The sequence below is a fragment of the Bombina bombina genome, chromosome 1 (genome assembly GCF_027579735.1).
Source record: "Bombina bombina isolate aBomBom1 chromosome 1, aBomBom1.pri, whole genome shotgun sequence".
NCBI lineage: Eukaryota > Metazoa > Chordata > Amphibia > Anura > Bombinatoridae > Bombina > Bombina bombina.
This window is the reverse complement of record NC_069499.1, coordinates 1,194,269,753-1,194,292,964: the sequence shown is the minus strand read 5'-3', so window position 1 is coordinate 1,194,292,964 and position 23,212 is coordinate 1,194,269,753. Positions and strand designations below refer to the sequence as shown.

The 23,212-nt window shown below is 39.8% G+C and overlaps 1 protein-coding gene across 4 annotated transcripts in view; it reads right to left on the bottom strand.

Moving 5' to 3' along the window:
• HDAC5 (histone deacetylase 5) overlaps positions 1–23,212 on the bottom strand; it is a 421,662-nt gene that overhangs the window by 144,600 nt on the left and 253,850 nt on the right. For all 4 annotated transcript variants that reach the window (XM_053700081.1, XM_053700076.1, XM_053700085.1 and 1 more), the window contains 3 exons: positions 22,672–22,940; positions 20,024–20,168; positions 18,213–18,327 (listed from right to left, as the gene is read on the bottom strand). In XM_053700081.1, the coding sequence (XP_053556056.1) occupies positions 18,213–18,327; positions 20,024–20,168; positions 22,672–22,940 (529 nt within the window). The remainder of the gene's footprint in view (positions 1–18,212; positions 18,328–20,023; positions 20,169–22,671; positions 22,941–23,212) is intronic.

Here is a 23,212-nt window from a genome sequence, read left to right as displayed (position 1 = left end):
ACTCATCAAGAGGAGACTGCGACCAGAACGCAGCGCCTTAGACCGCTCGGCCATCCAGACCTGCAGGCCCACACCCAGCTGGACCAACCCAGCCTCAGGGATCCAAGACAGGGGAACAAAAGAATCCTTAGGTACAGGTACAGGAACGAGCGTAAGGATAGCACAGCCATCCCCACAGAGTACAAGTACAACCCGACTCTGAAAACAGACAACAAGGCCATAGACCCAAGAATCTATCAAAATAAAGGCCCCAGGGGGAACCAATCCCACCTTTCTGCCTCTCATCCAGGAGAAGCCCCAAGCAAGGGCTCCATCTCCATAGGGAGGAGAATATCCCCTAAAGAAAAGGGAAGATGCCAGAAGGGCAACAACTCCTCAAGGCCCGAAGCCACCGGCTAATGGGAAGATAAATCCCAACACAGATGTCCTAGAAAAGGACCCCCCTACAAGTAGTTTGCCAAGCAGAGGCACAGCCAACCCATTCGCCTGCAGAGCAGGGAATCCACTGGAACTCTGGCAAGCTGACCAGGGGAATGCAACCCCAATGAGTACTAGAAATTGCACATCCACGCCAGGAGCTGGGTATGACCAACAACCCATGAGGCGCAAGCCACACAGCTAACCACTAGATGATATGGGCTACTTGCGTGATAAAGAGTAAAAAATACTCCTAAAACCTGGCCAACCACGACCAGGTCAGGTAGATGGAGCAAGAACAAAGCCCAAGTTCCCACAACCGTGGAACACCCCGACCAGCCCTGAGATCCAAGATTCCAAAACCACCCAAAACTGTGTCAGGAAAAAGGCCAAGCAAAGCTTCAGCAACCGGAAGTCTCAAGGAGAAAAACCGGTCCGGGCACCTAATAGTTCAGGCAAACCTTACCCTAGAACTAAACACCCCAGCTGGCCAAAGAGCCAGACACAAGAGATAGGGATGCATAGCCAGAGAATCCGGATAGCGAGAAGAACTCAAATGACCCGATCAAAGGAAGGAACCATCCCTATCTAAAGGCCAACACTACAAGGATCAAGGCTAGAAGTCGTATGAAGATACTTCTCAAAGCCTCAGAACAACCAAGGGATACCTCAAGGTCAAAAAAATACTACTAGCAGGACTAGTCTCCCTATCACCTCCGCACAAGTAGAGGACACAAGGAAGAGAAAGGCACTAAGCCTACCAAGCTCCGGAAAACCCAGAGCTAAACAAAGTCCCCGCAGGGAACAACCATCACCCAGAAACACAGATCCCTAAAAGGAGATCCAACTCGCCCTGAGACAATGGAAGAAGACCCAAAGGTCTCTTATAACTCAGACAGACAGTACACGTCAAAGAGCTGCATCTAGATACACTATAAACAGCTTACACATACACCTGCAAGGTGTGAAGAGCTGCAACTGGTTTCAAACTGCAAACCTTCTGCATGCTAGACAACCATGTACAAGCTGTTGGATCAAGTCCAAACGGACAAATCCAGAGCCCTAAAAATGAAGGCCAAACCGCTCAACTGCGGTAAGGGTCGTTAAGCCCTCCAACCCTCCACCACATGGGGGAGGCTCTAGGTACTGATGAAATCAGATGTCAGATAGAGTGACGCAGCGGGAAACTCCCCTGCCCGGCCATCTATGACTGAAGGCTATAAGGACTGAAACAATCCTTACCGCCTCACAGACCCACAGGTCCTTGAATGCTTAAATGAACATGAAAAACAATGATAACCTGAGCACTCGGCGCTTCTACCAAACCAGACGAGCAGAACAGCGCCACATGTCTGAACAGCCGCAAGACCGAACAAACCCTATAGGACCAGCCTGCACCTAGGGTCCTAAACGGCAAACTGCAGAAATTCTCCCTCATAGGGGAAAAAACAGAAAACAGACATTTTTAACATAGGACTAACATGTCCAAAACAACTTCCGAAAAAGTAATAAAGAGTATCAATCCCAGAAGGTTCCTGAAGGAAACAAAAAACAAATAAAAGACATCCCATCGGATATAAATAAAATATAAGGCAACCCGGAGGTTAACGCCCAAAAAGACACAGGCCTACCCGAAGGACCAGCCAAACGGAGCCCTATCTTTCAAAAACTGGGAAAGATCTCAAACAAATGACAATCAGGAGATTACCTTATCCCCACATGTTCGGGGAACACGCCACCCTGCAAGGAGGAATCAGAAACTGGGTTACCCGCATGTGTAGAAGTATGAATTGGTAGGGAACTCGCCTCTTGGCGGACAGGACCCCCAGAGGCGGATGGCTCAGCAGTCCCTTGATTCCCGAGCCCAAGGAACAAGGCGCTCTGAAATGGCATACGGAACAAAACTGGTCAACATGTGTCAACGAGGCCAGTCCGGATTCGTCACCGGACACAGAATCTGAATCTGAAATCAAAATAGTCTCGGTATCAGAATCCACTGTAACTGAATCTGAAATGAGCACAGTCTCAGCATCAGAATCCTCCATAACTGGACAGAGGAAATATCAATATGGACTAAAGTATGAAAACAAAAACGGTATCGGACACCCACAATTGCTGGGGCTCTCACCACCTCCTATGACCAGACCTCTGCGGACTAGAATATCTCCTTCGCCACATGGTCAGGAAAGCGGACATGGGGAAAGGAACCACACCCGAACACAAGGTGAACCAAACAGTCCAAAAAAGCGCGCCCAACCAAAAGGCTGCATAACTTCCAAAGGCCTCAAAATTCCAACCACGAGCCCATAAACATCACACAAAAGCAGGTTGAATCACATAACAAACATGATTATAAACCCTCCTGTTCAATAACCCCCCTCAGGAGATATTAACCCTCGATTCCAAGATACTAACAGAGACTCACTGAGACCCTTATGTCATATAGTTAGACCCGGAAAGGTGTGCAACCTCTCTGGAAAATGTTCACATTACATGACATTGACGATAAAGTAAAATGAAACGATCTTACCAGAATCTACGCCGTGGAACATAAACACGGCCTTTCAAGTGTGATGAATAGTGGCATCGCCTCCGCCATGGACTTCAGAGAAGAAAGCAGGCAGCGGAGCGAAGTTCAACAACGCCGATTGCTTGAGGAGCTGTTAATATGAGTCGGGATGGTTTCGCAGAAAGACTCTCCCTGCATCTCCGGACTCTAACTTTCATCCAAGGCCTCACTGAGAGACTGACAGGACTACTTAAAACTCCTGTCCCATGCCAAAGAGTAATACCCTCCATAAGAGACACGTCTCTGCCAACCTCCTGGGACAAAAGGCAAAGAATGACTGGGGGATGAGGGGAGTGGGAGGAGTATTTAAGCCTTTGGCTGGGGTGTCTTTGCCTCCTCCTGGTGGCCAGGTTCTTATTTCCCAAAAGTAATGAATACAGCTATGGACTCTTTCCATTTAAGAAGAAAACAAAGGTTTCAACATGGCAGATTTACTTAAACTGATGATAAATCCTAGCGTTTCAAAAACGCTAGGATTTACAAGCTCTAAAAATAGAGGTGACCTTTATTCATGAGTTTAAATATAGCAGTTTGTGAATGAAGGTCACCTTTATTTTTAGTGCTGGTAAATACTAGAGTTTTTGAAACATAGGATTTACCATCTTAACTCAAGTTCATTCTGGATCAATTAAGTATGTGTAAATTTTCTCCCAATAATTTATCCTGTAATAATATTTGAGTATAAAATCCTGAGATGTTATTTGGCCCTGTTTATGGACTACTACAGTGATTCATTAATGTGTATAGGAATTTTTGTAGAAATCCTTTGAAATGCTTTTTTTGATGGATTACAAAATATACCAGACTTACTTTACTTCTCATTATTATATCATTATGAGTACAAATGAAGAAAATCATTTTAAAAAATAAATAAATAAGAAACATATTTAGCCCACATAATAATTTTGATTTTGCTTTTTTTTTTTAAACAACAAAGCTTTTTTTTAAAAAACAAATAAAAAAATACAGCTTTTTAGCTACCAATATAATTTAAGACTGCCCAATCACTTGATCTGTTTTTTCCTCTCTCGTCATCTGACCACAAAGCCATTGGTAGTCATATCTGTAACGCAACTGAAATATCTTGGAGTGTGCTTCTGAGTTCACAGGGGGCCTTTCAATGTATGTACAGTGAGCAACAAAGAGCCTGATGATCAGAACCCTACCAACATGGAGAGAAATCACGCAAATCTTTGAGAGCTTTTTTTTGAGACCCCAGAACCCTGCATAGAAAGACAACGTCTTTACCTAGAGCAGAGGAAAGACGTTATCTGTCAAAGACGACGCATAAGGGTCCCAAGGTTATTTTTGCCCTGTTGCGGTCTGGAAGCTCTTACAGACAGTGAAATATTGCAGAGATTACAACTAACAAGGCAATCAATTATGATTATTTTTACTCAAATACAGATCTATTTAGAACCAGTAACTTTGAGAACAAGGGCCATTCCCCTGGCATCTTAAATTTGTTGGTTTTGTTGCATTTTATGGACACCAGATCTTTTCAATATGTGTCCAGTGTTGTGGTTGGTATCAGTCAGCCAACCTTCTCCAGACACCTAAAGACTGTTTTAGAAGCCATGTACACTATTTTCAAGCGTCACATTTATCTCCCAAAAACACCAGAGGTATGGCAATGTGTTAAAGGCCATAGACTGTACACATATTGCATTGAGATCTCCCAGGGAAAGAGAGAAAATGTTCCGCAATATAAAACATTTCCATCATTGTTTAAATGGTTTGTGATGCTCAACTATGCATCATAAGTATTCGTGCTGGTTTTCCTGGAATATGTCACAATTAATATATACATTCTGGCCTTTAATTTTTTTTTGAGAATAATGACATGCCAGAGGGATGGCTACTGGGTAAGTTTTCTCTACGCAAAGGAACTATAAATAAAAAAAATTCTTCTATGCCCACTTATATACACGTTGCTGGCACAACTTTCCAGCGAGAATGCTTCCTTCACTTTTTCACATAAGCTTTAAAAAAAAAAAACTTTGAGCATATATATTGATACATTTTCTTATCCACTTCTATATTGGCTTTTAATTTATCAACCATCCACCTCCTATTGCCTCCAAATTGACACAAATACATCTGTCTTATTTATTTATTTTTAAATACATTTTCACTAAGGTTCCATTCTACTTTTTGAAATATTTTTAAATGAAACCCCATGAGCTTCGCACAGAGTGTCTTGCTGCTTCACCCGCTTTATATATCACTAAATGGTAGAAAGACCTGGACTTATCTCTGGGTGGATGATTTTTAAGACAGTGGCAAAGTCTTCCTCTTCAAATAATATAATTGAAACCAGCACCACATTGCTCACCAGGTATTATTTTACACCTAGTAGGCTCATTAAACTTTTTCCAGGGACATCTGGTAATTGCTTGAGAGGCTGTGAAGAGATGGGTACTATCACCGATGGTGGATGTACCACTCATTATATCCTTTTTGGAAAATGTACACAGCGGTACGGAAAGAGTCCTATCCTGTAAATTCCCTCTAGACCCGTTAATATTTATTTAATAAATAGTAGACATGAGCATTCGGCATCTTCGTTAGCCGCTGACTGTGGAAGTAGGTGGCCCCTTGTTGACTTTGTCTTTTTTCTGAGCCTGATTTATGCTTGTGAAAGATCACCACACTAAGATCTTAGTGTGGTGATTTTTCACAAGCATAAATCTGGCTCCAAAAAGAGCCGAAATCAACAAGGGGCAACCTACTTTCGCATTTGGCAGCTAATGAAGCTGCTGAATGCCCATGTCACACATTAAGGATCAAGTTGTTCCACATCCATTTAATGCAAATCAAAGCAGAAATCTGTTCCTTCTATCTCGGAATGAATTACACAGGTGAGTAATGCTATTTAATTAGAGATGACTTACAACGTAGTTATAGATAATCAGGGCGGTAACATGGGAAGATAAGGTTAAAAACAAATGTGACTGTATATACATATACAGTGGGGCAAAAAAGTATTTAGTCAGCCACCAATTGTGCAAGTTCTCCCACTTAAGAAGATGAGAGAGACCTGTAATTTTCATCATAGGTATACCTCTACTATGAGAGACAAAAATGTGGAAACAAATCCAGACAATCACATTGTCTGATTTGGAAAGAATTTATTTGCAAATTATGGTGGAAAATAAGTATTTGGTCAATATCAAAAGTTCATCTCAATACTTTGTTATATATCCTTTGTTAGCAATGACAGAGGTCAAACGTTTTCTGTAAGTCTTCACAAGGTTGTCACACACTGTTGCTGGTATGTTGGCCCATTCCTGCATGCAGATCTCCTCTATAGCAGTGATGTTTTGGGGCTGTCGCTGGGCAACACAGACTTTCAACTCCCTCCAAAGGTTTTCTATAGGGTTGAGATCTGGAGACTGGCTAGGCCACTCCAGGACCTTGAAATGCTTCTTACGAAGCCACTCCTTTGTTACCCGGGCAGTGTGTTTGGGATCATTGTCATGCTGAAAGACCCAGCCACATTTCATCTTCAAGGCCTTGCTGATGGAAGGAGGTTTGCACTCAAAATCTCACGATACATGGCCCCATTCATTCTTTCATGTACATGGATCAGTCATCCTGTTCCCTTTGCAGAGAAACAGCCCCAAAGAATGATGTTGACACCCCCATGCTTCACAGTAGTTATGGTGTTCTTTGGTTGCAACTCAGCATTCTCTCTCATCCAAACACGACGAGTTGTGTTTCTACCAGACAGTTCTACTTTGGTTTCATCTGACCATATGACATTCTCCCAATCCACTTCTGGATCATCCAAATGCTCTCTAGCATACTTCAGACGGGCCCGGCCATGTACTGGCTTAAGCAGGGGGACACGTCTGGCACTGCAGGATCTGAGTCCCTGGCGGCGTAGTGTGTTACTGATGGTAGCCTTTGTTACGTTGGTCCTAGCTCTCTGCAGGACATTCACTAGGTCCCCCCGTGTGGTTCTGGGATGTTTGCTCACCGTTCTTGTGATCATTTTGACCCCACGGGGTGAGATCTTGGTGGAGCCCCAGATCGAGGGAGATTATCAGTGGTCTTGTATGTCTTCCATTTTCTAATTATTGCTCCCACAGTTGATTTCTTCACACCAAGCTGCTTGCCTATTGCAGATTCAGTCTTCCCAGCCTGGTGCAGGTCTACAATTTTGTTTCTGGTGTCCTTCGACAGCTCTTTGGTCTTCACCATAGTGGAGTTTGGAGTGTGACTATTTGAGGTTGTGGACAGGTGTCTTTTATACTGATAACAAGTTCAAACAGGTGCCATTAATACAGGTAATGAGTGGAGGACAGAGGAGCCTCTTAAATAAGAAGATACAGGTCTGTGAGAGCCAGAAATCTTGCTTGTTTGTAGGTGACCAAATACTTATTTTCCACCATAATATGCAAATAAATTCTTTCCAAATCAGACAATGTGATTGTCTGGATTTGTTTCCACATTTTGTCTCTCATAGTTGAGGTATACATATGATGAAAATTACAGGCCTCTCTCATCTTCTTAAGTGGGAAAACTTGCACAATTGGTGGCTGACTAAATACTTTTTTGCCCCACTGTGTGTATATATATATATATATATATTTATATATATATATATATATACAGGGCTTTTTTTCTGGGGGTACTCACTGGTACTGAGTACCCCACCTCTGCCAACTCATAAGAGGTCATATTTTTAAAGTTTTCACGAGATGGGGCTGTAAAATACATCAAATATTGTAAATAATCTTGTCCCTTTGCTTTTCTCAAATTTACTGAGCAGAATTTATCAATCAATAATCAATGAGTACCGGCACCTTTTCTTTTACAAAAAAAGCACTATATATATATATATATATATATATATATATATATATATATAACTGTTGTTTCCATATGCTTATCGTGTTTTAGGAAGCGCAATTTCTTTTTCGTTCCAGTTGGATATTTTGTACACATGGAGATGTTTTACTCCTATAAGAAGCTTTCTCTTATGGATTTTTTGTTTTTGTTTAAAATTCTCTTTTGTCTCTCTGTTAATAAGATGAACTTTTGAATAGAAGTACTAAATTTAAAAAGAATATTCTAATTATCCCCCGAACAAGCATTATTACATTTCCCGATTCCTAGCATTCTAAAACAACACCAAAAAATAGTGATGACCATTTGCACAGTGGTTAGAATCTGTATTGCACAATACTGGAAAACAACACATCCGAGTTTCACATTTATCAAGAATAAAATAATTTACCATTATGAAATGGCTAGTTTAGCAGCAGACACCTTAATTATGAAGGAGGAATTTATAACCCAGTGGGAACCATTCATTATGCACCATGAAGCTAACAGGCAAAGAAATACAGAGACTTGCAGGGCTAGTCCCACAGATACAAGAGAGCTGGGGGGAGAGCCGGGATCAATTGTCAATTGATAACCACTGTATAGCTATCACTCATATCATTTTGAAGGCACAGACTGTTGGTTACTTAATCCTTATGTTCTTTGTTTCCTTTTCTTTTAATGAGAAGCAGGGAATGTTATGTTCTGTGCTGCGGTTAATAATAAAAAGAATCTACGACACCTATGGACTCTAGAGTAAGAACACCTAAACCTTAAAACAGTTAAAAAAAATACTAGTGAATCTGACAACATTTGAAACCTATTTGTTGTATTAATATACTGATTGTACATGTCTGAATTTGTTATGTTTCTGGAACTAAAATTAATAAAAACTTTTTCAAAATAAAAAGAATATTCTAAAGAAAATGTGAAAGATAATCTTCCTAGAGGGGACAGCTTTAGCTCATCTGGCCCTTAGCCTTAAACACAGTGAAGTTCAGATGATGCTGCATTGCACTTCACTTGATCTTGCCACATCCTTTATTGCATCCCACTGTAAATCAGGATCACACAAGTGATGGACTTGATGGGTGGGCTATTTGGCTTGTGATTGGCGGTGATGTCCGTTTACAACAAGAAGAGGCGAAAAAGCAGGTGGGCGGTAACTGTTTTCAGATAGATAGGTAAAAGGCTGTCTTTTAATATAAATGTATCATTTCACAAGACTTGCATAATATAAACCAAAATTGTTATCTGGGTTGAATGCATTGAATGGGGATTTCTTCTTAGGAATGTTTGCTGCTCTTTTAAGGAAGGAAACATACATAACATTTAATAAATGTAAAAGTAAAAATCAGATAGTTCTAATCAACTATGTACAGTATATATTCAAATATTGGTGCTAGATCTGCAAGAATAAACTTGTGGCATAATATAAAACTATAGTAAGAACATTATCCCTACTGCCACACCATTTGTAACTTCTGGCTCTCTAGCAGTGCCCTAATTTGGTTAGCTTTTCTTCATAGCTTATAGGTTTTCAAAAAACCCTAAGACACCATATTCAAACCAGATTTAAATGTAATACTGTTACAATAGTTAAAGGGACATGAATGTGCAAAAAGAAAATGCCCTAATTAGAGCATTGTATTAATTGTGTTTAAGCCCTACAAAGGGCTCTAACACATCATTTTAATGTCAGCTACAGAGCAGACGATCTACAGGGACCTAGTTGAACTGATCTAGTGAGCCAATGACAAAAAGCATACGTTTAAAGTCACCAATCACCAGCAAGCTCCCAGCAGTGCTACTCCACAGCCTACCTAGGATTACTTTACAACAAAGGATATCAAGGGAAAATTTGACAGTACATTGGCAAGTCTCTTAAAATTGCATGTTCTGTCTCAACCATGAACATTTAATTTAGACTTCCATGAGGGATATTTATCAAGCCGTCAACTATGCTGCATTCACCGGCACCAATACACTCACCTAACATAGCGTCCGCGGACCTGAATACGCTCTCCTTATTTATTAAAAAACTGTCAAAAAGCCGCGCACCAAGTACGGGGCGATGAGCAGCAGCCTGTTGTTAACTAACAGTCATCGATCTTGCTGCAATTCTGCTTTTTCCCAACTTTATTTATACCCTGTCACTAAACACCGCCACTATACTAAAATGTTTAACCCCTATCCCGCCGCTCCCGTACCCCACTGCAACTCTAATAAAGTATTAACCCCTATCCCACCGCTCCCGGAGCCCACCGCAACTAAATAAATGTATTAACCCCTAAATCCCTGGCCTCCCACATCACTACCACTTACTAAACCTATAAACCCCTAAACCGCCAGCCCCCACATCACCATAAACCAAATTAAGCTATTAACCCCTAAACCTAACAACCCGCTAACTTTACATTAAATATTAACTCATCCCTATCTTATAATACATTTAAACTTACCTTTAGAATTAAAATAAACTATATTAAACTACTAATTAACCTACCCTAACTATTATACTAAAATTACATTAAACTATATTAAACTATTAATTAACCTACCCTAAGTAATCCTACAATTACATTAAACTATATTAAACTATTAATTAACCTATCCTAACTATTATACTAACATTACATTAAACTACAAATTAAATTAACTATATTACATATTTAAAAACCTAACCCTACTCAAGTTATTTAAATCTACTATAAAGAATTACTAAGTTACAAAAAAATAACAACTAAGTTACACAAAATAAAAAACACTATCGGCTAGATTTAGAGTTTTGTCGCTAAAGACCCGCGTAGCTAACGCAGCTTTTTTTCCCAACACACCCTTAAGACAACGCTGGTATTTAGAGTTGTCTGAGGGGCTGCGTTAGGCTCCAAAAAGGGTGCGTTGAGCCGAATGTACCGCCCACTTCAACCCTCAATACCAGCATTGCTTACGTTAGCGGTAAGCTGTCAAAACGTGCTCGTGCACGATTCCCCCATGGGAAACAATGGGGCAGTTTGGGATGAAAAAAACCTAACACCTGCAAAAAAGCAGCGTTAAGCTCCCAACACAGCCCCATTGTTTCCTATGGGGAAACACTCTCTAAGTCTGCACCTAACACCCTAACATGAACCCCGAGTCTAAACACCCCTAACCTTATACTTATTAACCTCTAATCTGCTGCCCCTAACATCGCCGACACCTACATAATATTTATTAACCCCTAATCTGCACCCCAACGTCGCCGTCACCTTACCTACACTTATTAACCCCTAATCTGCCGACCGGACCTCGTCGCTACTCTAATAAAGTTATTAACCCCTAAACGGCCGCACTTCTGCCTCGCAAACCCTATAATAAATAGTATTAACCCCTAATCTGCCCCCCCCAACGTCGCCGCCACCTAACTTCAAGTATTAACCCCTAATCTGCCGACCAGACCTCGCCGCTACTCTAATAAATGTATTAACCCCTAAAGCTAAGTCTAACCCTAACCCTAACACCCCCCTAAGTTAAATATAATTTTAATCTAACTAAATAAATTAAATCTTATTACCTAAAGTATTCCTATTTAAAACTAAATACTTACCTGTAAAATAAACCCCAATATAGCTACAATATAACGAATAACTATATTGCAGCTATTTTAAGATTTATATTTATTTTACAGGCAACTTTGTATTTATTTTAACTAGGTATAATAACTATTTAATAGCTACCTAGTTAAAATAATTACAAAATTACCTGTAAAATAAATCCTAACCTAAGTTAGAATTAAAACTAAACACTATCAATAAATTAATTAAATAAATTACCTACAATTACATACAATTAAATAAACTAAACTAAATTACAAAAAAAAAAAAAAACACTAAATTACAAAAAATAAAAAAAAGATTACAAGAATATTAGGCTAATTACACCTACTCTAAGCCCCTTAATAAAATAAAAAAGCCCCTCAAAATAATAAAGGTCCCTACCCTATTCTAAATTAAAAAGTAACCAGCTCTTTTACCAGCCCTTAAAAGGGCTTTTTGCGGGGCATGCCCCAATGTAATCAGCTCTTTTGCCTGTAAAAAAAAATACAACCCCCCCCCAACATTAAAAGCCACCACCCACATACCCCTACTCTAACCCAAACCCCCCTTAAATAAACCTAACACTACCCCCCTGAAGATCTCCCTTCACCCAGCCGGGTCAAAGTCTTCAATCAGCCAATCAGATTCATGTTCAATACGATTGGCTGATCCAATCAGCCAATCAGATTGAGCTTGCATTCTATTGGCTGATTTTTCCTACCTTAATTCCGATTGGCTGATAGAATCCTATCAGCCAATCGGAATTTGAGGGACGCCATCTTGGATGACGTCATTTAAAGTAACCGTCATTCATCGTCAAGTCGTCGGTCAAGAAGGATGTTCCGAGCCGGAGGTCTTGAAGATGGAGCCGCTCCTCGTCGGATGGATGAAGATAGAAGATGCCGATTGGATGAAGATGTCTGCCGGTCCGGATGTCCTATTCTGCCCGGATAGGATGAAGACTTCTGCCGGTCTGGATGTCCTCTTCTGCCCCATCGGATGAAGACTTTGGCCCGGCTGGGTGAACACGACTCAAGGTAGGAAGATCTTCAGGGGGGTAGTGTTAAGTTTATTTAAGGGGGGTTTGGGTTAGAGTAGGGGTATGTGGGTGGTGGGTTTTAATGTTGGAGGGGGTTGTATTTTTTTTACAGGCAAAAGAGCTGATTACTTTGGGGCATGCCCCGCAAAAAGACCTTTTAAGGGCTGGTAAAAGAGCTGGTTACTTTTTAATTTAGAATAGGGTAGGGACCTTTATTATTTTGGGGGGCTTTTTTATTTTATTAGGGGGCTTGGAGTAGGTGTAATTAGCCTAATATTCTTGTAATCTTTTTTTATTTTTGTAATTTAGTGGGGGGTTTTGTAATTTAGTTTAGTTTATTTAATTGTATGTAATTGTAGGTAATTTATTTAATTAATTTATTGATAGTGTAGTGTTAGGTTTAATTGTAACTTAGGTTAGGATTTATTTTACAGGTAATTTTGTAATTATTTTAACTAGGTAGCTATTAAATAGTAAATAGCTATTTAATAGCTATTGTACCTAGTTAAAATAAAAACAAAGTTGCCTGTAAAATAAATATAAATCCTAAAATAGCTACAATATAATTATTCGTTATATTGTAGCTATATTAGGGTTTATTTACAGGTAAGTATTTAGTTTTAAATAGGAATACTTTAGTTAATTGATTTAATTTATTTTGTTAGATTAAAATTATATTTAATTTAGGGGGGGTGTTAGGGTTAGGCTTAGCTTTAGGGGTTAATACATTTATTAGATTAGCGGCGAGGTCCGGTCGGCAGATTAGGGGTTAATACTTGAAGTTAGGTGGTGGCGGCGATGTTGGGGGGGGGGGGCAGATTAGGAGTTAATACTATTTATTATAGGGTTTGCAAGGCGGGAGTGCGGCGGTTTAGGGGTTAATACATTTATTATAGAAGCGGCGAGGTCTGGTCGGCAGATTAGGGGTTAATAAGTGTAGGTAAGGTAGCGGCGACGTTGGGGGGGGCAGATTAGGGGTTAATAAATATTATGTAGGTGTCGGCGATGTTAGGGGCAGCAGATTAGGGGTTCATAGGGATAATGTAGGTGGCAGCAATGTGCGGTCGGCAGATTAGGGGTTAAAAATATTTATTATAGTGGCGGCGATGTGGGGGGACCTCGGTTTAGGGGTACATAGGTAGTTTATGGGTGTTAGTGTACTTTAGAGCACTGTAGTTAAGAGCTTTATAAACCGGCGTTAGCCCAGAAAGCTCTTAACTACAGCCTTTCCATGGGCGGTAGGAGTTTTGTCGGTAGAGGTGTAATGCTCACTTCAGCCAAGACTCTAAATACCAGCGTTAGGAAGATCCCATTGAAAAGATAGGATACGCAATTGGCGTAAGGGGATCTGCGGTATGGAAAAGTCGCGGCTTGAAAGTGAGCGGTACACCTTTACCTACCTGACTCTAAATACCTGCGGGCGGCCAAAAGCAGCGTTAGGACCCCTTAACGCTGCTTTTGACGGCTAACGCAGAACTCTAAATCTAGGCGTAAGTTACACAAAATAAAAACACTAAGTTACACAAAATAAAAAATAAATTATCAAACCTCTCTCTCAGCTCAAGATTTTGCAAGCCACTTCAACAACAAAATTGACTCCATCAGAAGTGAAATCAGCTCTCAACATACTTCCAATCTCCCACCCCCTCAAAAGCTCACAATCACCCAAAACCCAAATATCCAAAAATGCAGCTCTTTTGCCCCTGTTAATGAGGATGACGTTTCTGCCCTTATACTGTCCTCCCACCTCACTACCTGTCCCCTCGACCCCATCCCCTCACAGCTACTCCCCTCCCTCTCTTCTACCCTCACCCCCATACTCACACACATTTTCAACCTCTCCCTCAGCACTGGTATATTTCCCTCATCTCTAAAACATGCACTGGTCACACCTATCCTCAAAAAACCTTCCCTTGATCCAACCTCCCCTTCCAATTACCGCCCTATTTCCCTACTGATCCAATCAGCCAATAGAATGCAAGCTCAATCCTATTGGCTGATTGGATCAGCCAATAGGATGAAAGCTCAATCCTATTGGCTGATTGCAACAGCCAATAGGATATTTTCCACCTTAATTCCTATTGGCTGATAGAATTCTATCAGTCAATCGGAATGTAAGAGACGCCATCTTGGATGGCATCATTTAAAGGAAACTTCATTCTTCAGTGGCAATCGTAAGAAGAGGATGCTCCGCGCCCGATGTCTTGAAGATAGAGTAGCTCCGCGCCGGATGGATGAAGATAGAAGATGCCGTCTGGATGAAGACTTCTGCCCGGTTTCATGAAGACTTCGGCCCGCTTGGATGAAGACTTCTGCCGGCTTCGCTGAGGACTTCTGCCGCTTGGATGAGGATGGATGTCAGATCTTCGAAAACTGTAAGTGGATCTTCGGGGGTTAGTGTTAGGTTTTTTTAAGGGTTTATTGGGTGGGTTTTAATTTTAGGTTAGGGACTTTGGGCAGAAAAAGAGCTAAATGCCCTTTTAAGGGCAATGCCCATACAAATGCCCTTTTCAGGGCAATGGGGAGCTTAGGTTATTTAGATAGGATTTTATTTGGGGGGCTTGGTTGTGTGGGTGGTGGGTTTTACTGTTGGGGGGGGTGTTTGTATTTTATTTTACCGGTAAAAGAGCTGATTTCTTTGGGGCAATTGGTAGTTTATTGTAGGCTAGGGTTTTTTTTTTATTGGGGGGGGGGGGTTATTTTGATAGGGCTATTAGATTAGGTGTAATTAGTTTAAATATTTGATATTTTATATTGTGTAACTTAGTGTTTTTATTTAGTGTAACTTAGTGTTTTTTATTATGTGTAACTTAGTTTTTATTTTTTTGTAACTTAGTAATTCTTTATAGTAGATTTAAATAACTTGAGTAGGGTTAGTTTTTTAAATATATAATATAGTTTTTTAATTTGTAGTTTAATGTAATTTTAGTATACTAGTTAGGGTAGGTTAATTAATAGTTTAATATAGTTTAATGTAATTTTAGTATAATAGTTAGGGTAGGTTAATTAGTAGTTTAATATAGTTTATTTTAATTCTAAAGGTAAGTTTAAATGTATTATAAGATAGGGATGAGTTAATATTTAATGTTAAGTTAGCGGGTTGTTAGGTTTAGGGGTTAACAGCTTAATTTAGTTTATGGCGATGTGGGGGGCTGGCGGTTTAGGGGTTAATAGGTTTAGTAAGTGGTAGTGATGTGGGAGGTCAGGGGTTTAGGGGTTAATACATTTATTTAGTTGTGGCGGGGTCCGGGAGCTGCAGAATAGGGGTTAATAACATTATGTTGGTGGTGGAGATGTTGGGGGCGACAGATTAGGGGTGTTTAGACTCGGGGTTTATGTTAGGGTGTTAGGTGTAAACTTAACTTTTATTCTTCCATAGAAATCAATGGGATATAGGGTAGCAACGAACATAGCTTTCGCTGCTTTCAGACTCCCATTGATTCCTATGGCATCCGCGGCCTCCAGGGTGGCAGATTGAAGAGCAGGTATGCTGGGCCGGAATAGTGGCAAAAGTTGTCAGATAGTGCCGAATTTGTATTCGGAACATCTGTAATGACGTAAGCATTGATCTGTGTCGGACTGAGACTGGCGGATCGTATGTTACCTCACAGATTTCAACTTTTGCCGGTCCGTAGGCTTTGATAAATATGTTGAATCAGGCTCGCCACAATTACGTTGCGGAATTCCAGCGTATTTGCGGTTGACTGCTTGATAAATAGGCCTCTATGTCTCTTTAAGCTACTGAACAACTAAAGAAGAGAAATATTAAAACATTTAGCCTGTTAGGGATTTAGGAAACCCTGGGTTCAGACAGTACATACAATTTTGAACAACTTTCCAATTTACTTTTATTATCAAATTTGCTTCATTCTCTCTGTATACTTTATTGAAGGATTAGCAATGCACTAATGGGAGCCATCTGTACACATTGGGTAAGCCAATAACAAGAGGCATATATGTGCAGCCACCAATTAGCAGCTAGCTCCCAGTAATGCATTGTTGCTCCTGAGCCTACCTAGGTATACTCTTCAACAAAGAATAGCAAGAAAACAAAGCAAATTAGATACTAGAAGTAAATTGGAAAGCTGCTTAAAACGGTATGATCTATCTGAATTGTGAAAGAACAATTTTGCTTTACATGTCCCTTTAAATCATTCACTTTATTATTGTTAACTTTCTCTGAAACTTTATTCTTGGAAATCATTTTTTGAAAGGTATCTAGAACTGCAGTCCATATTATAAGAGGATGTCATACTAATGCTTTATAGTGTGGCAGAAATCATTTCAACTAAGTTTATCATTCATTCTAATACCATATTTGTATTTGAAGAGGCTGTTTGGAATTTAAAATGTTAAAATATAAATTGGCATTTTCATATCCTGTCTATTTCTCAAAGGATGAGTGTAAAAAGGTTTTATTTTCCTTCTTTCATAAACCCTAGAATCTCTCTGTCTCTGCAAAATGCCTGCATCCTATTTGTATTAGCATAATGCACAGCGAATCCTCCTAATACCAAAATGAGCAAATGTGAACATTATATAGCAGACTGTAAAATAAAATGTTTCTATATCCAGTGTGTGTTGGATATTTATATGAATGTGTGCCATGATTCATTAGAACATAAATATTTGGCTGTCTATAGCTATCTTCCAATGCAAATATATGTAAAAATATGCAAATGAACCACAAATGTGCCAATTTTAATCTTTTTAAAAACTTTCTGTGAATTTTGAGAAATTATGCACAGGTGGTTAGGCATTATGAGAGCAGAGAGGAAGACAAGACAAATAGGGAAGACATGGGCGAGGTTGGCACACAGTGAGTTTGGTTAGGAAAATATTTAATTTAGACAAAAACATGAGACTAAAGGTGAGAACATAAGTGAGTGAAAAAAGGAAAGCAAAAAGCTGCAATACAATAATGATTGTGATAAAAGGCTTATAAGGAAGGAGAAACATAGGGGGCCTAAATGTTGAGAAGATGTAGCAAGCATGTAACTGGAATACTGGAGAAGAAAAAAAAATGGTAACATTGATCAGATGGGGGGTTTACAGCAAGGAGACTTTTGGGATTAAAACAGGCTGCTGAACAGATGGGAGGGGAGCATAGGTGAGGATGGTAGGATGGTAGGCTTGGTGAGAAGATCAGGGATGCTGAAAAATGGGAAATGAATGAGGGGATGAAACAGGAATCTGATTGGGTTTCAAACAGGAGGTTGAACATAACCGCTGAACTAGGAGAAAAGGGACTGAACAAGAGTAATGTGACCAGTAAGCTGGGATTGGCGAGTGATAGGAAGTCAGACTGGATAGGGGTTTATAGAAATTAGATTATGGGCTGGATAAGAGAATAGAGTTGGGACAAGCACTGGAAGAGCAAACAGAAGTAAAATTACAGATATTAGACATGGGTTTAGAGAAGGGAGCTGGATGGGAAAATTAGAGGAGGGAGCTAGAAGAGAGGAGTATAGGAGGGTAATGGGGTGAATGTAGACACTAGATTACCGGGAGAGGAAACAAGTGCTTGGAGTGAATGAGGAGAGCAGTGAGCTAATTGAAGAGAAACAAAATACTCTAGCTCAGAGAGGTGAATTAACGTAGGGATCTAAAAGAGGAATTTATAGCAACTGGATTCCAAAATAAAGCTGGACCTGACAAGAGGCTTGAGTAGGTTGAAGACAGTAAGGATATAAATGTACAGATTAGAACAGAAAAGCTAAGGAAGATTTAGAGCAGGTAGATTAATGAGAAGGTCCAGGGTAGTATGCTGCTTTCTTACCAGCACTTCGGGTGCTGCAAGATGGAATGGTTCAGTCCTCCTGCAACCACCTCCTTCGATTTACTAAGCAAGAATTCCTGAAGTTTCAGCTTCACCTCTGTGCTTGCGATGGCACCTGGGGAGCAGAGGTTAGAAATAAGTGCTCTGCAGGGATATCATCTTACAACAATTCATACACAAATATTACAGTCTTCATATATAATATATAACTCTGAGAGATGAAAAAACCAGACATCAATAACTTCTCTTCACTCTTACCAGTAAGTCTCCTTCTTTCTCATGTTCTCATCTCTTTAACTCTTATCTTCTCACGTTTTCTCATTTCTACTTTCTAAATTAGTTTATAACTCTGTAGCTGTTTTATTTTATCCCTACCCTATTTTTATCCCATTATCTCCACTATTGTTTTTCTTAACACCTATACCAATTTGCTTTGTCCCCTCACTCTTATTATCACTTCCTCTGAATCCTTTAGTCTCTAATTTTACTCCACAATGCACACATATTTAGCCTAGGAAAAACAGGTCTGTACCTAGGGCATCAGGTTTAAGGGGCTACCTGAGCTATATATTTTTATCTATTTTTTTGCTACACTACACTCCCTGGAGTCTAGGGGAAAAGCTGCCATATATCCCCTAAATCTATCAAATGCCTCTCAGATTCAGGTAATGTTGTGAATGATAACATTTTACTTCCATGTGACATTTGAAAGGCAGAGGGATTGTTGAGCAGCAATGCAGAAGGCACATAAATGGGACCATGTACTCCCTCACCAGACACTGGGTCTGTCTCTATGTAACTACCTGAAAGTAGTTAACACTGTTTTATACGTGGTTGAATGTAATGTGTAAATCATTTCTTTATATGTGTTTACCTGAAAGGGTTTATCTTTTCTCTACGTGCTAGCAAGTTGTGATTTTCTCAGCTATACGTGTGGGTGCCTCAAAGGGTTACTTTTCTATATGGGGCTGACAGCAAGTGGTTCATCACTGTGGTTGCTGGTGCAGGGTTAAATATATAGGAATTGGTAAGCAACAGTGCAAGAGAATGTGCTAATATATTATCAATTTAGCAACTTTATGTCCATTTTAATAGCAGTTCAGGACATAATCCTTCTTCGTGTGGCAATCTGTAGACAATCTTGACTTGGCAAATTACAAAACTACATGGCATTTTCCTTTGGAGCTTCTCCACTCTTGCTATTTAAGGGGACCATCTATCTGCATGTTAGTTGGTTTTGGCACTTAATTGTAAGTCACTAACCACTCCAGCATTTCTCTGTGGGTTATAAATGAATGTGTTTCACCCTGTGGCCTTTATTAAAAATGGCTCCACTATATCCCCTAAACCTGTTGCTAATGAGCCAAACAGTCCCATTCAAGTAGTGGATTACTACAATATGTCTAAGGATTTGTTTTCACTAAGTACATGGAAGATTCCAAGTCACATAAACTATGAGTAATAAAATCATGTTTAAGGCTTGTGGTGGATCTATCAAGTTTTTTATACATTGGGAGAAGTCCCAATCTGGTATTAATATAGTATATTATCTGCATACTATTAGATATGTTTTATGTTGAATATTGTTTTTTCTAGCAAAGGTTTTTGGTTTAATTGTGTTTAATAACCGGATAACATAGATTTATATGATTTGGATGTAGTAAGACAAAATGATGGGGAGAACAGAATACTTCTTAGTGTGTATGGCAGCACAAAACCTAAACATGCTAATGCTCCCTGCACATTTACTCCCATAACAAACTCTCTCATATCGTCTTCTGTCATTTTCATACATCATTCACATTTCTTACTCTCTTTGCTCTTCTCCTTGTTTCTCAGTATCAGAAGCTGCTGCTCAAGTCTCAGTTTCTCAGCCTCCTCTTGTCTCTGCCGTTCTCGTTTTCTTTGCTGTTCCAGCTCCTGTTGCCTCTTGGCGGCCAGGATCTCCTGCTGTTGCTGCAAAGAGATTAGCAGAATTACATTAGAAGACAGATTAAGAAAAGGAAAAAAAACATGCTTTGTCCCCTTTACCCAAGTAAAATAAGGAATAGAGTTGGCCTGACCATATGATGGTTTGATGTTTTGTAAAGGGGATGGGAGTACTGAGTACCAGTCCTTAGTTGTATAATATGGGCTCCGTACCTACACAGACAGTATGCTTTGTTACCAGATAAATATGGCTTGAGTTGAGAGCGCTTTTGGGCTCAGATTGTTAGTAAATCTTATAAAATGGCTGCAGTTGGATGGAGATTTCCATCCTAACATCGAGGGAATCGTCTGTCTCCTGGTGCATGGAGGAATTGGCCCTAATTTTAAAAGATGGATTGTTCCATAGATAGAATAAATGGACAACACAATATGCAATAAAAGTTTGGTTTTAAATTAAATTGAGGAATAGATCATGGAATACTCAGTTCCCCAGGTGAGGGAAGGGCTCAATACATGAATGCCTTGGTCTCCTGGTGGAATCATCCTAAGCATAAGGAGGACTTATTTGAAGAAGGCCTAGGATCCCAGTGGAAGGATTACATTATTTTCGGAGGGAGGAGTTACCTCCAGGACAACAGCATAGTTTGATAGGCTGATTCACAAATGGCAGGAAAGTTCAGGTCAATGGAAACGGGGGCTTGATTTCCAGAGAGAAACGGGTTTCTCCACTGTGGAAGGAGAGACAGGTCACAAGGTGAAGTTAGGGCTTGATACATATTAGATGGTGGGATCAGCTCTTGGGTGAACAGACAAAATCCTACATTGAATCATAGTTAAATTGCAAAAGACCCTTTTTCAGATTACCCTAAATCTAGGAGGAAGCAGGATTCAACCCTAAGTGGCAGCAGCAGTTCCCAGATGGGAGGTGAGATTAGTTCCCTTTTTGAAGCATTCAGCCACAAGATGACAGCAGAGTTTAGTCCCAGGGTTTAATACATATTCAGTGCCCGATTAAAAAGAGGCTTTACCCCCAAGTGGTATGAGGGCTGGGAGTCTCAATGCCAGAGTGTAGGCATTTTATGAATTCCAAATAAATTAATAATGGGGGTCTGAGTGCAGCTATAGAATGGAGACAGAGCCTTGAATCTCTTGTTGTTGTGAGCGACGTCTAAACAGGTAAAGGGAAGCTTTAGGTGTTAGTTTATTTCAAGGTGCAAGCTTGGTCCCAGGTGGATGGAGGGCTTAGTGCTCTTGATCATAAGTACCAAACTCACAATGAAGAGTTCCACGGAGAACAAAAACAAAATTTACGCTTACCTGATAAATTCTTTTATTTTGGAATTATGATGGTCTATAGGGCTCCTTAACATGTGGAATTTCCATTTAGTGGAATATTACCAAAGCTAACTCTTGTTTAATTCAAGCAATCACTCTTGGTGATAGAACAAATTGATGAAACAGATACGCTAAATGTAAATTCCACATGTTATGAATCCCTATGGACCATCATCATTTTATGAAATAAATATCTGTCTATGATTGGTTTTATTTTGCTTTTCACTTCTATCTTTGTTAAGCTTTAGAGTCTTTGTGAACATCATTGCATTGGCATTAGGTAGTATTTGATTAAAATAGAATTTAGATACAAAAAGCTAAGGAATAGTGAAGTACATATTCTAATACAATACAAATAATGTGTGCTGACAAAAAGCCTATTTTATGGAACAAGCAAATGTGCTATATAATAAATTATTCAATCTTGGACAAAAAAAACAACCCTTTTAAAAGTAAGTTCACTTTTCTAACGGAAGAAGGGCTTGATAACTTGTTAAAGGACAGACTGGTCTTTGGGTGCAAGGAGTGATCTGTCCTAGGAAGTAGAAGGGCATTTGTTCAGACAGAAAGAAAACTTTGTAACCAGGTTGCAAGAGAGCTTTCTCCCTAAATGGAGTCAAATTGTGTCATACGGTTGGATAGAGAGTTAAAAGGGATATTTTAACCTAATTTTTCTCCCCTTTAATGTCTTGAGACCCACACTATCATTAGTGTGCCACTTATAATATGGCCCTTAATTGGTTATTTAATATACCAAAATAAATTTAAGGAACAATTTTTCATACGTTTTTAAACTCGCAGCTGGTATAACAAGTCATTGAAAACACATTACGTAGAAACTAATTTTACAATACACTGTCCCTTACATTTTCTGAACGGAACACTCAATTCTCATGTGAAGTAAGAGTTCAATTCAAGTGGAGACATCAGTTGGTGTTAACAATAACTCCATCACTAGAGTAGAAGAGCATGTTTTTTTAGGTAAAACGTTAAGGGATTGGGTATATTGAGGTTTCTATCACCAGGTCTTAAGAGGTATGTCTCTGGTTGTAGGACCAAATTCACATGGTTAAAGGGAGTCCCAGGTAAAAGTGACAGCCTGGACCCTGGTACGGTAACAGTCCCTAGGTGATGGAAGTGTTTAGTTTCAGTATGGGGGCTTAGTCGTTTTGTAGATGGAGGACATCTTTATCACCTTAAGATGTTTCTGGATTTGTACTTCATGTTGTCGTGTTAAGTTTTCATGTTGTTTCTGAAACTCTGCAAAAAGGAGTTGTTTCTGGAGCTGCTGCTGCTGCTTGAGGAGAAGAAGTTGCTGCTGGAGCTGCTGCTCCCGGCTTGCGGTGTCCAGGGTCCCACCAGGGCTAACTACAGTCCGTGGCTCTGGCCTCAGCTCCCCAGGACTGGCAGGAAGGCTGCTGGGAGAGGGCAATGACGAAGAAAGCAATGGAGTGACCTCAACTCCTGAAAAAGAGAGAGACAGAGTTTGATCTGTGCCCTATTGAGAATTTAATGGCACTGAGATTTTACAAAATGAAAGGGTCAGTCTCATTTAGGAGTAAAGTGACTTAATTCAGGTGACATATTTAACCATTTTAAGGCTCAGACCCAACCAGAGGCAAATTGGCCTAATGCCACTGATGTTCAATGGGTCAAAATACCAAATTAATTGTAATGATATGATAGTAAAGATATGATAATAGCAACATTGTAAGTTTGGTGAGGACAGCCAGATG